This window comes from Cyprinus carpio, chromosome B15, assembly GCF_018340385.1.
Source record: "Cyprinus carpio isolate SPL01 chromosome B15, ASM1834038v1, whole genome shotgun sequence".
Classification (NCBI taxonomy): Eukaryota; Metazoa; Chordata; class Actinopteri; order Cypriniformes; family Cyprinidae; genus Cyprinus; species Cyprinus carpio.
The window spans coordinates 12,435,769-12,452,583 of NC_056611.1; the positions used below are offsets into that span (position 1 = coordinate 12,435,769).

The 16,815-nt window shown below is 33.6% G+C and overlaps 1 protein-coding gene across 2 annotated transcripts; it reads left to right on the top strand.

The window, feature by feature from the left end:
* The first annotated feature begins 1,495 nt into the window (after nucleotides 1-1,495).
* Nucleotides 1,496-13,879, top strand: nek8 (NIMA-related kinase 8). 2 transcript variants are annotated; one of them, XM_019084145.2, is made up of 15 exons: nucleotides 1,496-1,633; nucleotides 2,914-3,119; nucleotides 3,351-3,583; nucleotides 3,659-3,790; nucleotides 3,908-4,116; nucleotides 4,876-4,955; nucleotides 5,131-5,318; nucleotides 5,409-5,556; nucleotides 6,103-6,179; nucleotides 8,894-9,011; nucleotides 9,191-9,341; nucleotides 11,326-11,489; nucleotides 11,589-11,741; nucleotides 12,953-13,111; nucleotides 13,254-13,879. In XM_019084145.2, the coding sequence occupies exons 1-15, from the start codon at nucleotides 1,587-1,589 to the stop codon at nucleotides 13,280-13,282; spliced, it is 2,094 nt and encodes a 697-aa protein (XP_018939690.1). In that variant the 5' UTR covers nucleotides 1,496-1,586; the 3' UTR covers nucleotides 13,283-13,879. The 2 variants fall into 2 exon arrangements, with proteins under 2 accessions (XP_018939690.1, XP_042595192.1); XM_042739258.1 differs by lacking the exon at nucleotides 1,496-1,633 and adding an exon at nucleotides 1,700-2,095.
* The last annotated feature ends 2,936 nt before the right edge of the window (nucleotides 13,880-16,815 follow it).

The following is a 16,815-nucleotide window of genomic DNA, read 5'->3' on the forward strand; positions in this document are numbered from 1 at the left end:
TAGAATGTGACAGTCAGTGATCAGGAATGTTCAATGTTCGCACTCACCGGAACTGTTTATAATTAAAGAGAACAATATGAGCCGAAAGGGCACTGTCGAAACTTATTCTCACAGAAACTGATTCTTTTTAACATAGCTATTAATATCTGTAGCTACTGTCATTTTACTGTTACTGCTACTGTTCTACTACTACTACTTTTCTACTGTTCTGATACTATTACAGGAACTTTATGAAGTGCTTTTGGGTTGTTTAAAAATATATATTGAATTGAAAAAATTCAAAACCATGACTAACTAAAAGCTGACTAGCTAACTAAAACCATTAAAAATTAATTACTTGAAATTAAATAATACAAAAACTATAGACAAATAAAAAAGACAAAAACAAAACAAAATTACTAAAACTTTATCTAAAATGAAAACAGAAAATATGAAAATCATTAAAAATATAAACAAAAACTATAATAGTATATAAATGAGTCTAAAATAACACTGAACTTTGTCAGCATGAAAAGTGTGAACAGCTGTGAAATGTGTCAGAAATAATTGTTTTATTTAAAGGAATTTTTTTTGATACTTTTTGGTCTTTTGCTATAAATACCTAATTTTCAGTCAGTCACACCAGTTTACAAAGACCTTAAAAGAAGTAAAATTTTAGCGTCAATTATTTCTTCAAATAATAATAAAAAAACACTATCACTTTAAAATTTCATCCATTGTTTCATCCAACAAAATTGTCAAACAAAATATTATATTAAATTATTATATTAAATTATTTCAAAATTTAATTAAAAAAGAAACAAGAAACATTTTGCAAACAAGGGCCCTTTATGTGTTTCTGAAATTTAAACCTCTCATCTAGCTAAGGTCTAATCAGGTCATTAGATCACCAAAAACATACTTTAAATATTTTGTCTCAGATGTAGGCCATCAAATCACCACTGACCAATCTTACTGAGAATGAAGTTGACATCATAATAATCAGGTGGTGGAGAGGCAGTCTAAACTTTAGTCCAAGCTCACAGTTACTGGTTTTACCTGTATTATGGTGTTGAAAAGAATCTGTGATTCAACCCACTTTAAATATCTGGTCTAGATAGGCTTACAAAGCATAAAATGAAGCCTATTAATAGTGCAGACGCTGAGGAAAGATTCCCTGACACGATTTGTCTTTAAGATTACTTATCTCTAGCTTTGAGAGACAGCATTCAAAATAGTCCATTCAGCATCACAGATAAACAACAACTTATTACAAACTTCACTATTAAGATACTCTCTGTCAATGCCTACTTTGTCAGCTGTAAAATACACACACACACACACACACACACACACACACACACACACACACACACACACACACACACTTTGAGGAGTTCGTTCAATACTTCACTTTCAGTAGTTCGATAATAAATAACTATATCTCGTCCCTCAGGTGTTCACATCCTTGATTATAGCATAACCCTTGACAAAATGATGGGGTCAGAGTCAGTTCTTCTTACTTGCTGTATTTTGTCCCCTCTAGAACTCTGTAGAGGTGAAGGAAGTGTTGCCTAGTGACGGGGCGCGTTTAGAATCCAGCAAACATGGAGAAGTACGAGAAGATAAAAGTGGTCGGGAGAGGAGCATTCGGGTAAATACAATTACAAACGCGTTGTTTAGTTCGAGAAATTGTTTTAGTAACGTGTACCTGTTTGTTTGAGCTAGCTGCTTTACAAAATAACTTTTGACGCGTTTGAACTCGGTAAAAGTTTTACTTGAGGAACTCTGAAGAACAGCAACGCTCCTCTGAGAATCAGAGCGCGAGCTAACGGAACACACGGAGCATCACTTTCTCGCGTTTCCGCATTCCATCAGTATAGTTGTTACAGAGCCATTATCAACGAGTTACAGTTGCATTAAGAGTTCGAATAAGAGTTCGACACTGTTCCTTTCAAAGGGAAAAGCTCGCCCTACTCTTTTTAAATTTGCCTGTCAAAACAGCAATGTTTACAACGTTCTCATTGGAATTTCTGTCGAAATTTGAAACCTTAACCGGAATGTCCAGATGGTGTAAAAAAAAATACTGAGAAATGAAGCTTTCTCACGTTGGCTTGTAAGTTAAAGTATGGGTTCTGTGTGAAATGTTTACTCAAAATTCAAAGTTTCAAGCTTAAAATACTATAAGAGTCACGAGAGTACACTTTAAGGACTTATAACGTCAAATTAAAAGCTTTACTCTAAAGTACATTTTAAATCTTTACGTTTTATTAATATTTTGTCGTGATTTAAAGAAGTACACTTATTTTGATGTTTTTAATTTTTAATAGTGTTTTGTAATGTTCTTAATTATATTTTTTTTTGTTTTGTTTATTATTAAGTAGCTTGTATTTATATTTGATTTTAATTTTTTATATTGTTTTTTCATTTTATTAGTGTAATTACAAATATTTGTACATTTATGACGTGCAAGTTTCAATAGTAATGTTATTATGACATATTTCAAGCACATAAATAGCCTACTTATAAGTATATTCAGCAGTAGGCTTTAACGTTTTTCAAAGGCAATAGAAATAATTATGAAATTCCATGTAAAGATGTAATTAAGACCTACTTAAGTCGGTCAAAAAGCACACTAAAGTTGATCTAATTGCGTTTACTGTCAGTTTAAACTACAATACATTTTCATTCATTTGCAACTGACTTGCAATTACATGTCTGGAAAATTGTATTCAGTTTATACTTAAAATAATTGTTTTAAAGTAGTCTATATTAGGCTTTTTCCACAAAAAGTGCTCATTTTAAAAGTATGATCAAATAGACAGTGAAGAACTGAATGCGTAAAACTTTAAATTCAGCTGTTAAACTTGAAACTCTTAACATTTTGTGAATGGAACAAATCCACTTGTATCCTGATTTCTGTATCTGTCACAGGATAGTGCACCTTTGTCGCAGACGCAATGATGGCGCGCTGGTGATCTTGAAGGAAATCCCAGTTGAGCAGATGACGCGTGATGAACGCCTCGCGGCTCAGAATGAATGCCAAGTCCTCAAGTTACTCAGCCACCCCAACATAATCGAGTATTATGAAAACTTCCTTGAGGACAAGGCACTAATGATCGCAATGGAATACGCTCCAGGCATGGACTTTCTTCACTCATTTTAGATGGTCACTTAATGTGTTCCTACAGTTTAATCAGGAACAAAATTGTGATGCAAAAATAATTATGTATTATTTAAATTATAAGGTGGTCGCAGTTGTTGTACAGAATTTAATTTGTAAGCACTTTGAATAATGATTTGGAACAATGTTCTCATGTATTCAGTAATCTTAGGATCTGTAATCATTTATCTTTTTATGATTATTGTAGGTGGAACCCTGGCTGATTACATACAGAAGCGCTGCAACTCCCTGTTAGATGAAGACACCATATTACACTTCTTTGTTCAGATCTTATTGGCTCTTTATCATGTGCACAATAAACTCATCCTACATCGGGACCTCAAAACCCAGAACATACTCCTAGACAAGCACCAGATGATAGTAAAAATAGGAGACTTTGGAATCTCAAAAATTCTTGTCAGCAAGAGCAAAGCTTATACTGTAAGTACTGCAGCAATTATTTGAATTTGACAGCATGGGATTTCGTTACAGTTCAGATTCTCTTTTTCATGACAGGTTGTGGGGACACCTTGTTATATCTCTCCAGAATTGTGTGAAGGAAAGCCATACAACCAGAAGAGTGATATTTGGGCCCTGGGCTGTGTGCTTTATGAGCTTGCTAGTCTCAAAAGAGCTTTTGAGGCAGCAGTAAGATGAATCTTCTTATTGATTTGACTCTTGATCTTAAAGAACCTGAACATCACAAATTCAGTTTTTCTTTAAATTAATATTGAATGACAAGCAAAGCTGCTTCTCTGTTATCAGAACCTGCCAGCATTGGTGCTGAAGATCATGAGTGGCACATTTGCCCCCATTTCAGACCGTTACAGCCCAGAACTGAGACAACTCATTCTCAACATGCTGAATCTGGACCCATCCAAAAGACCCCAACTCAATGAGATAATGGCTCATCCCATCTGCATCAGGCCATTGCTCAATCTCTACACTGACATAGGCAACGTCAAAATGCGCAGGCACGACTATTTTGTCTTATTTAATTTTTGATTGCATTTAATTGTACTGTTTGTAACTTGTGTTAAGTACTGTAAATGCTTTTATTTATTTTATTTTGGCCACTAATTATTTTATTTTATATTTAATTTTTTCTACCTTGTTTAATAGAACTGTTTTCAGACTTGTTTATTTTATTTTTTTATCTTATTTAATAGAACTGTTTTCAGACTTATTTTATTTTATTTTATTTTATTTTATTTAGTTTTATTTGATTATTTTTCTACCTTATTTAAAAGAACTGTTTTTTAGACTTTTGTATTTTTTCTTTTCTTTTCTTTTCTTTTCTTTTCACTGCATTTAATAGTACTATTATTTTTGGACTTGTGTTAATTATTGCAAATGCATTTTGTTTGCCCATTAATTTTATTTAATTAATTTTTTTATTTTTCTACCTTATTTAATAGAACTGTTTCAGATTTGTGTATTTTATTAAATAGAACTGTTTTTAGAACTGTTTATTTTATTTTTATTTTTATTCCTACCACATTTAATTGTCCTGTTTAGGACTTGTGTTAAGCATTAGAAATGCACTTTGTTTGCCCACTTTTTGTTTTGTACTGTATTTAACTGTATTGTTTTTGGTCGTGTTATGTATTGCAAATACATTTTGTTTAGCCGCTAAATAGATACTATTTTTGTTTATGTATCTATAATGCTAAACAATTTATATGTATTTTGCTGGTCTTCCTTTTTTTTATTAAATTGTTCTATTTTTTTAGAATAGAAAAGCCACTTTCTACTGTACAAACAGGCCCTCATGGAAGACCTGGTGGGCGTGTAACCGGTACCAGAACAAGAGGTGAGATGTTTTTTTCTTATGTAGTTTTTTATTTACTATTTATAAGTTTTAAAGCACCATACTTTTTTTGTTAATACAGCCTTTGAGTTAATAGCATATTAAATGTCAGTTTTTATTTAGCTCTTTTGTTTTCACTGTCTGCATGAAGCTTTTCTGGTGTGGTTTGTTCCATTAGGAGGGCTGTCCGGTCTAACTTCAACAAAGATGATGCACCCATTGCCGTTATCGTCCGTGTACACCTGGGGCAGTGGCATCTCCACTCCTCTGCGTCTGCCCATGTTAAACACAGAGGTTATTCAAGTGTCCCTGGGCCGCACCCAGAAGATGGGCGTCACCAAATCTGGGAAGCTAATCACATGGGAGGTGTGATGATCATTTTTCTTCATCCTAATTGAATATCACTGATATTTTATTTCAGTTTTCAGTGTTTATTTCGATTTGACTCCATGCCAGGCCCCCTCGGTTGGATCCGGTGAGCCCACTCTGCCTGGTGCCGTTGAGCAGATGCAGCCCCAGTTTATCTCCCGCTTCCTGGAGGGACAGTCTGGTGTCACGATCAAATCGGTCTCATGTGGTGATCTCTTCACCACCTGTCTAACAGGTATGCTTCTTACCATCCAGAATTTTCCATGCAGGTCTCAGCATATTGTCGAGGCGTGAGATTTTTCATCCCTAACACCACAAAACCAAAACAAAAGTTGACACGTCCATCAGATGCCCTTTTCCTGCCTAAGTAGGCAATTCTTGGCCTGAAGCTGCAAAGTGGACCTGTCTATGAGTAATTTAAACATTTGCAATAAAGCTTAAAAAGGATGAAAGGAAGATGTAATCATCCCTTTTACTATCGTTCCTACAGAGCTCATTAAGCACCATTGTTCACACTGCAAATGCTAATCTCTTGTCCTCTGACACTGTAGCACAGCGGTGTACATTTGTCTGCTCTAAAGTAAAAGATATGCTGTTAGCATTCGCCTCTTTGGGGGAATCATTAGTCACCAGCAGATACAGAGGATTAAAGGTCCTCACTTCCGGCTCAGTTGCTTTTCTCGTCCAGCGGTTTGCACTGACGGAGGAACAGTTGTTGTTTAATTCTTTGTTTATCAGCTATAGCCACCATAATCTGCTTAATTTGCTTTCGGTTTTGCAGACAGAGGTATAATCATGACATTTGGAAGTGGAAGCAATGGTTGTCTTGGACATGGGAACTTCAACGATGTGACACAGGTAGGTTTTTAGATGATCTAATATATAGAGGTCTATTGTTTTACAGTGGTGTATTTTGTATGCTTGATAAGCAGGCTAAGGATTTAAACAAACTAGTCTCAAGCTTTGACATCAGGGCTCAACACTAAAGATGACCTGATGACCTGCTGGCCTGGGATCACTATGATGTTGGTATTGTTAACTAAAACTATTTTTTTTTTAAATGGTTTTTGTTAACTAAAATAAAGCAGGAAAAAGTTATGAATATTAGATGAATAACAAAATTAGAAATGTTGCAGTACTGCAATTACTAAAACTTAAATAAAAACAAATTAAAGCTACATTTTACATTTACATTTAGTCATTTAGCAGACGCTTTTATCCAAAGCGACTTACAAATGAGGACAATGGAAGCAATCAAAAACAACAAAAGAGCAATGATATATAAGTGCTATAACAAGTCTCAGTTAGCCTAAACACAGTATACGTAGCAAGGACTTTTAAATAATATAATAAATAAAAAGAAAACAGATAGAATAGAAAAAGAATAGAGTAAGCTAGTGTTAGAGGTCTTTTTTATAATAGTATAATAAATGAAAAGAAAATAGATAGAATACAAAAAAGATTAAAGAGGTAGTTATTTTTTTTATTTTTTTTTTTTATATAGAATTAGAATAGTGAGTGAAAAAGTTAGAGGGTCAAATAAAGATGGAAGAGATGTGTTTTAAGCCGATTCTTAAAGATGGCTAAGGACTCAGCTGCTCGGATTGAGTTGGGAAGGTCATTCCACCAGGAGGGAACATTTAATTTAAAAAGTCCGGAAAAAGTGACTTTGTGCTTCTTTGGGATGGCACAATCAAGCGATGTTCACTTGCAGAACGCAAGCTTCTAGAGGGCACATAAGTCTGAAGTAATGAATTTAGGTAAAGGGGTGCAGATCCAGTGGTGGTTTTGTATGCAAAACATCAATGCCTTGAATTTTATGCGAGCAGCTATTGGTAGCCAGTGCAAATTGATAAATAGAGGTGTGACGTGTATTATTTTCGGCTCATTAAAAATTAATCTTGCTGCCGCGTTCTGGATTAATTGTAAAGGCTTGATAGAATTGGCTGGAAGACCTGCCAAGAGAGCGTTGCAATAGTCTAGCCTGGACAGAACAAGAGCTTGAACAAGGAGTTGTGCCGCATAAATAGAAATATTTAAGGAAAACATATATATTACAAAAGCTAAAAATATTTACATAAAAAACTAAAACTAAAACCTAAAAAAAAGTAAACTGAAAATATAAAATAAAGGCAAATTTAAAATATCAATATACTTTAATAATATAAAATTAATAATAGTAGTAATAATAATAATAATAATAATAATAATAAAAGACAGCAGAGTTTCGGGCCAGTTAACAGAGCTTTCACTTGACCATTAGGGTCTTACATTGTTTGATGTACAAGCAATTTATGCTTTTCTTAAGCTCTTAAATACTGAAATTTGGTAGTTGGGAAATACTGATAAAGTTTTTACGACATTGCAAGGATGACTTGTGAATAGGTTGGAAATTAATCAAGAAGAAATCAATTAGGTGTGGGCGATATACCGGTAGACACGAATAATTGGTAGAAATTTGTCAACTGGAAGAGATTTTGGAAAATCGTTTGTATTGTGGTTACATGGTCACATGACATTGATAAACTACGTGGTCACAAAAATGTATCATTTGCATTGCCGTTTAAAAAACAAGTGTTTTTAAGCTGTTGAAACGCAATCAGCAGCGAAAGAGAACTAATTTTGCTGTATGCGTGGGAGCAGGAGTATTGAACGGAGTTATTTTTGCCGCTTTATAGCCCTTGAACAGTTAAATACACACACTTGTATGTGTCAAGATGCCTGTCTTTGCAAGTATCCTCGTAAACACAGTAATTTAGGACTTAAGTGAAAGCAAACAGCTGAGAAAGAAAACGTGTAAGTGTATACTGGATCCGGGCAGTTCTTAAAGTGACAGCAGTCTAATATTACTGCTCTCTGTTATTCATGTTAATCAAATTACAAAAGATAGAAAATCTCTCACTGCTCTTGACTAAATCACTTTTGAAACTTTACACAGCAAAGAATATGCAGTGTTTTTATACATTTGATTACTTTATACAATGTATGTAGCATTTATAATTTATTTGTTCTTCAGTAGATATTTTGTCTTATTGCTTGTAGTTAGATATTTATTCTTATTTAATCAAGACTTGTCCTCAGTGAGCTTGATTTTTTAAAATTATTTATTTAAGCTAGTAGTAGTTTTTTGTGATATTGAATTTTGATACCATAAAGACCTTATGTAAAGCAAAAATAATTATACCGTGATATAAGATTTTGTTCATATCACCCACCCTATGTTTTGCCATGTGTGACATCATTTTCCAGCAAACTTACCCATTCATTTATTGCTGTTTTGCAGCTTTCTGTATGGTTAACTGTATAATTTACAGCTTTGCACATTTTATTCGTAAAGAAAGATGAACTATGAACTTATATATTTAAAAAGCATAACAGTAAATAAATAAATAATTAGTATTAATTTCAAATACATATTAAATATTTGATGTTAGAATTATACTAGATGTATATTTATTAATTTAGCAACGTCTAATCAAGTTTGTACAGACACCGCTCATTTTCTTTACAATATGTACAAATCTAGTTTTAATTGTATTCGTGGTTCTTCATGTTCCTGTCTTTGTATTCAGCCCAAGATAGTGGAGGCTCTGCTGGGTTATGAACTGGTTCAAGTGTCTTGTGGAGCATCCCACGTCCTGGCAGTCACCAATGAGCGAGAGGTTTTCTCCTGGGGGCGAGGAGACAACGGTAAATGAACAACATCACTCGTCACTCGAACACTGTGTTTCTTTGGGTTTCTCTTTGTACTCTTGTAGACAGCAGCATCGCCTCCAGGCAGACCTGGCATTTTGCGCTCCGTCATCCTCCTCTCCCTCTCTTTCTCTCTCTCTATCACACTCACTCTCTGTTATCTCTCTGTCCGACAGGCCGGCTGGGATTGGCCACTCATGACTGCCACAACTGCCCACAGCAGGTGAGTTTGCCAGCTGATTTTGAAGCCCAGCGTGTGCTGTGTGGGATCGACTGCTCCATGATCATCAGCACACAGCACCAGATTCTGGCCTGTGGGAACAACAGGTACTCAAAATGTTCTCTCACAGTTCATTATGAACTGCTCGGAAAACTCTCACAGTTCATTATGAACTGCTCGGAAAAACAGGGCTCACAGAAAACCCAGATTTGTAATGATGACAAGGCAGCATAATTTACAGAAACTTCAGAGAGCATGTGGCTGACTGTCACAGATTTCCAAACGAGGCTGAATTTTGACATGTGTTGCTGGTTAATGAGCCTCAAAGTGGATTTTTAAACCTGCGCTGAATCTAATCACAATTATAAATAATAATGAATCCCAAAATGTAACAATATCTCAATGAAATACTTTCTTAGCTGTCTAGACAGTTTTTCACAGATTGCCAAACCAGTTTAGGGAGTTCACACTCCTCATTCCTGCTCTAGCATTTGAAAGGACTTTGAATGCTGAAGATATTTCATCACAGGAAATGACCAACACAATGTCCATATTTTGAATAACAGCCACACCCTGTCAGTCACACCATCCTACTGAGTGTTAAATATCTTTTTTTTTTATCATTCTTACAGACTTACCAGATGTGGTTGTAAAAAAGAAGTACACTTTAGCATATAAAATAGTATTTATTATAGAAATAAATATGTGAATATAATAAGAATGAAAATTATGTCAGCTTTTACTCAACCTCATAAAAGAAGATATTTTGAAGAATGTTGGGAAACAACCAGTTGCTGGTCCCCATTGACTTGCATAGAATGGAAAAATACAATGAAAGTCAGTGGGGACCAGAATCTGTTTGGTTACTCACATTCTTCAAAAATATCTTCTTTTGTGCTCAGCGGAAGAAGGAAATGGATACAGGTTTGGAACGACAAGTTGACAGAATTAATGAACTATTCCTTTAAATGCAAACTGAATGTAATGTTTGCAGACACTTAATTGGAATGAACTTTAGCCTTTTGACCCACTTAAGTAGGACTTAAGTACATCTTTATATGTAATTTCCTAATTCTAATTTCTATTGAAACTTTTATGTCATGTATATAAATTTGTAATTACATTGCAATTTAATTTAAAATATATTACCTTTAAATGTAATAAAATTATACTTAAGATCTTAGTCAACACATCAAAAGAAATGTACTTTAAATCAAAGCAAAAAAATATTAAAACAATGATTTAAAATGTACTTTAATTTTTTTTATTTATTTAACATTATTACAAAGTGCATTAAAAAAAGTACTTAAAAGGATAGTTCACCCAAAAATGAAAATTCTGTCATTAATTACTCACCCTCATGCCATTTCAAACTCGTAAGACCTTTGTTCATATCTTCGGAAAACAAATGAAGATATTTTTGATGAAATCCGAGAGCTTTCTGACCCTGCTTAGACAGCAATGCAACTGACATGTTCAAGGCCCAGAAAGGTAGTAAGGACACTGTCAAAATAGTCCATGTGACAACAGTGATTCTGACTGACACGGAAGAGAAGAAATTGTTAAATTAAGTTATTTTTGTTTTCTTTGCACACAAAAAAGTATCTTGTGGTTTCATAACATTATGGTTGAACCACTGATGTCACATGGACTATTGTAACGATGTCCTTACTAGCTTTCTGGACCTTGACCATGGTAGTTCCCTTGCTGTCTGTGCAGGGTCAGAGAGCTCTTGGATTTCATCAAAAATATCTTCATTTGTGTTCCGAAGATGAACGAAAGTCTTACAGTTTGGAACGACACAAGGGTGAGTAATTAATGACAGTTTTCATTTTTGGCTGAAGTGTACAAATAGTCATGAAATTGTACTCTCTTTCAGTGCACTTAAGCATCCTTTTATTTCATTATTAATATTAAATCATCTGCAAGTACAGTTTTATACTTTTATACTTATAAATTTTCGCTCAAATGTATACTTTTATGAATTGATGTACATTACAAGTGCACATTCATTACAATTAAGTGCACTTCTTTTTCACATAGGGCTGCTAAAGTGATATTTGAATGAATAAATAACCATCTTAAATGTAGGTTTAACAAGCTGGGTTTGGATAAGGTCTCTGGTACAGAGGAGCCCCCGTCTCACTGTCAGGTGGAGGAGGTCCACATGTTCAAGCCCGTCCAGTCCGCTCCTCTCAATGTTGAGAAGATTGTGTATATAGACATCGGCACAGCACACTCTGTTGCAGTCACAGGTCAGAGAACTTAATTTACACTGTTTAGAGTTCAGTGTGCTGTTTTTGGTTTAATCTGAGGACCGACTCACAGACTATGAATATGTGCCCTAAATGCAGAGAAAGGTCAGTGTTTCACCTTCGGCAGTAACCAGCACGGGCAGCTTGGCTGCAGTTCCCGCCGAAGCAGTCGAGTGCCCTATCAAGTGTCAGGACTGCAGGGGATCACCATGGCTGCGTGTGGTGATGCGTTCACTCTGGCTATCGGAGCAGGTAAACAAGACATGTGTACAAGTGAATCTCACAAAACAGGTCACATTTCATTCCAAAATCAAAAGAAATTAAATTAAGCCTATTTTTAATTTTTTTTTTTTTTTTTTTTTTTAGTAGTGTAAAATTATTTTCATGACAATAAAGTATATCATTATTGCATTGCATTCATGATGGTCCTGATTTTGTTTATTGTAATTATTGTAATATAGTGTTTTATTTTATTATAGTAAAAACAAATAGCAAAAAAGAAAATTGTAAAAACAAATCTACAAAATACAGTGTTATTTTAACCTCTACCTGTCATTCTTCATGACTCTAGTCTCTATATTGCTTTGTTTTTTTATTACTAACAGTATACATATAACAAAAACCTGGCAAAAATTAACCAGGTACTGCACGTCTGTACTATTTACGATTATATATTGCAGTAACTAAATTAATATATAATTAGGCCTACATGATTTAGAGGGGAAATAAGAAAATTGAGAATTTATTCTGTTCTTGTTTTAGCTTACTTGATAAGATTACATTAAAAAAGCAATTACCTTGAAAAAATACTAAATTCTTTTGCATTATGTTAACGGAAACTAGAGGAAAATAATGTCACACTACAAATTTCATAAAATACAAATGTAATGGTCCTAAAAATAGGCAAAAACAAAGTATAATGTAATATAATATAGTATAATATAATAAATGTATATCTTAATGACAATTGGTGGAAAATTACATCACAATACAAAGAAATGTAATGTCTTAAAAAATAGGCAAAAAAGTATTTAAGATACTATTTTATGTCTACGCATGAAAATAGCTTATGTATTGCTTTTCTTCTTCTTCTTCTTCTTTCTTTACATTTTGGGATGAAATTTGATCTGGCAACCAAACTATAACAAACAGCAGCACTCAAATGAATGGCAATGCAGTTCAGACAAGGCTGCTATCACGCCATTAACTGCTTCAGTCACAGAATGTGCTTTAGTGGGGGCAGGTGGGTTAATTAATGTGACATGTGGCTAAAGGTCAGCATGAAACCCCGACTGTGTCCTAGAGACTTAGAAGACTCTGAAGACCTTTATTGTTTCATATTGTCTTTGTTCATTCATGATTCTCACAGGATCTGACATGCAAAGAAACAGAAGCACAAAGATGTTATTCAGCCAAATGATGTTCAGAATTGTAAGTAAATGTTCTGTTCCTTGATTCGGCAGAGGGGGAAGTGTACACCTGGGGTAAAGGCGCACGTGGTCGGCTTGGACGGAAAGAAGAGGATTCTGGGAAACCAAAGGCAGTGCAGCTCGATGAGAGCCACCCTTACACTGTCACGTCAGTGGCTTGTTGCCATGGAAACACACTGTTGGCTGTGAAACGTAATGTGCAGCTATAATTTCTTTTACGAATGTTAATCTAATGTATTTATTGTAATTATATATTGTTGATCTGGCATTACAAAGGTTGTTGTCGTTGTTAAAACACATTGACTATATTCTCGCTTATCATTTCTCTCCTCAGCATTTTTTGAAGAGCCGGTTTCGAAGTGACATCACTGCCCAAATTACTGCACACACTCAGCAGAAGAGCCGCTCAGCTCTTATACATGACACTAGTGTGTTCACTGAGAAATTTAACTCATGCAGTTGCATTTATAATGTAACATGATTTCCAGATATGTAAAGCTTTTTTGACCAAATGTATGTGCCTGTTAACTTATGACAACAGAATTGTTCAAATTCTGTATTTGCAGTATTACATCTTTTTTTTTTTTTGACTGAATTATGTCATTATTATTATTCATAATAATAATAATAATATGTAGCATTGTAAATAATGCCTCACTGAGATCAGACTGTCTGGAAGAAAATATAAAAAAATTTTTTTAAAGAAGATAACAAAGTGCTGCTTATGTTTCCACATAACTTAAAGCTGAAACATAAATTCCAAAGTGTATCATAAACATGTGCCTCAACATTATGACAGATCCTATGTAAACATTCTTAATTGTGGACAAAAATAAATGATTTAAAAAAGCTTTGGTAATCAATATGTATTCATTGTCTAGATAATATATTCACCATATTGCTAATACTAATATGTAGCATTGTAAATAATGCCTAATTGAGTGTTATTCAGAATAAAATTGGAAAAAAAATATTTTTCATGTTGTTGTTATTATTATTATTATTAATAATAATATGTAGCACTGTAAATAATGCTATGACTTTTCTTAAAAAGTAATAATTCTATCTGTTTTCTTTTTATTATATAATATTAATAAAACACTTGCTACATGTACTGTGTTAAGCTAACTGAGACTTGTCATAGCACTTGCATATCATTGCTCTTTTGTTGATTTTGATTGCTTCCATTGTCCTCATTTGTAAGTCGCTTTGGATAAAAACATCTGCTAAATGACTAAATGTAAATGTAAATTTATATCACCACTGCTACTAATAAAAATAATAGTTTAATTGTTAATGGAATTATAATCACTGAGAATCATTGACTATTACACTTATTTTACAATCTCCCTGTCACACATTTACTGTGGTAATAACAGTAAATTATGCATAATTACGTGCAACTAATCCTAAATACATTGTTAATTATATTACTCAGCGCTTACGCAAAATTAACAAGGACCTTAAACAGTGTAACCACTGTACTATTTTATAGCGAGAAGCACAATCACAATAAATATTAATATTAATGCATATCAAAAAGCATACTCATGTTTTATCCTCAGATGAATACCGTCATCAACATGGCAGGATGCACAGAGCTCATGCGTCCATCATGCTATGATGTAATTCTTTTGCAATACGTGATGCTCACAACGTGTCACTAATGCAGCGCACGCTTTTCCATGCAGAACATATTTAACACTGACGAGAGTTTCATATGTTTAAATGAAGCCGAACTATAAAATATTCTAACTCTAATAAACTATTTAACTCTAATTCTATCTTTTGTGCTGTTGTTGTTGACGTTATGTCTGCTCTTGCACGTATCGCGTGAGCTTCTCACCGATAGAGGGAGTCGTTTGCCTTACAAATAACTCTCTGCAACCTTTCGTTACCAGGAGTCCAGTTATTGCCTTTGTATGGACGGTTTTTTAATAATGGATATGTTTTTAATAAATATGCACTTTTTATACAGTTAATTAGTTTACGTCCTAAATTTGCATTTATATTTATATACATTTAAGATTTTTAATAATTGTATTATGTTCGATTTCTGGTGACGATTTTGATGGAGCTGGTCAAATTGACCCTTATTGCCTTCAATGCAATTCTCTAAATATCACATTATTAAAAACAAGAAGGAATCAGGTATGAACAGAAATATTTTAATTTCAGTATTTGTTACACAGTGCAAAGAATTAATATAAAAAGGTATGATTTTTAAAAATGTGTTTAACCACATTTTTAACCCCTTAACTGTTACCATCCTGCTGGTAGAAGTTTACTTCTTACTATATTCTATACTAGTCTTCTATATTACAGTTAAATATTAAATTACTGTTAAATCTAATTATGACAAACTATATATCATTGAAAAGGTCTAAGACTCCTAAATAGATATTTTATCACTGTTTTTGTTATAAATTATGTAGGAACAGTAAAAGATTAATTAATGAAAAGAGTGCATATACTACATCATAATAGATATTATAACCTTTGTCACAAAAATTCTTTTTTGTTTCATTTTTTCCTGTCACATGTTTTAGTCATCATCATAAATTATATATTATTTTGAAATCGGACATTGTGTTACCATGGAAATGGTACTTCTTTTATCTTTTAGCAGGCTCCTCCCCTTAGTGGTGGGTGTCATTTTACAAAATTTACTATGGCCTTTTAAAATCAAAACATTTTATAATCTTGACAAAAGATTGTTGGAAAGGTCTGAGTCTCAAGATTCCAGATTTGGTGGTATCTTGTGAAAGAAGTAATATTGAGGGAAACATGTTTACATTTGTGAGAGAAAAATTGCATCAAAAAAATAAAAAAATAAAATAAAATTAAATCAATGGAGTTTTAATGGCACCCGATGGCTAGTTTTAGTATAACTCCTAAACAAAACTGCATAGGAACCTCTTTATATATATTAATATATTATATATTAACTTCAAATTTGGAACACAACTTATTTAGACATGTTTATGGCGCTTTCATGAGAAAAAGTTACAAAATTTCTGGAAGAAAAGGGTATGTTAAATAATATTTCATAGCCTACATTGAAAATAGAAATAATAACTCTCTTACCATCTGAGTCTGAGAAAGTCTTTTTCAGCACTGAAAATAATGAGAAAAAGCTATTTTTTTCCCTTTCCAAGGTAGCAAAACACCAACAGAACAACATATACCCAAGAAATATATTTAATTTGGGTCTGTACAGTTGTGTTGAAAAAAAGTGGGTCAAACTGACCCCCTGAACATCAAAATGGTCAGAAAATTATTTGCGTGCACTTAAAACACATCAGTGTATCCTCATTATGCATGCATGTTCATGGCCCTTAATGAGAAAAAGTCACAAAATATCAAGAATAAAATCACAGATGAATGGTATTTCCAACAGCTCAAAAATCAAAATGCACAACTAGTCTATGCTGTTTGGATGGTCTTAGCTGGTTTAAGCTGGTCTCCTAGCCTGGCCAGCTAAGACCAGTATGCAAAGATAAAAAAAAAAGCTATGACCAGGATGGAAGACCAACTACAACCAGCCAACCATCTCAGCGCTCTTTTTTTTTTTTCTTTTTTTTTTTTTTTTTTTTAATTCTATGCAGGGTCATTATTTTTACTTGATAATACATGTTCATATCGCAATCACAGGCTACCACAAAAATGTTTTGTTAAAAAGTTTCTAAGACCATTCATTTCAGAGAAGAACCTCAAGAGAAATCCTGAAAATGATTTACAGAGAAGCGTTTAAATAATCCCCTTACTTGGTTACATTATAATGCGCACAGATAGCATTACTGTACATAACTGTAAATAATCATGCCTGTCTGATTTCTGCTGGGCTGAGATAGATTTAAATTAGGCTCCTCCCTCATGCATAGTGGGTGGGGCTT

Excerpts from the sequence above, each read along its gene's own strand:
- nek8 (XM_019084145.2), top strand. The coding sequence starts at position 1,587 with ATGGAGAAGTACGAGAAGATAAAAGTGGTCGGGAGAGGAGCATTCGG. Across the intron at positions 3,584-3,658 it reads GCAAGAGCAAAGCTTATACT|GTTGTGGGGACACCTTGTTA; the intron begins GTAAGTACTGCA and ends TTTTCATGACAG. Across the intron at positions 6,180-8,893 it reads ACTTCAACGATGTGACACAG|CCCAAGATAGTGGAGGCTCT; the intron begins GTAGGTTTTTAG and ends CTTTGTATTCAG.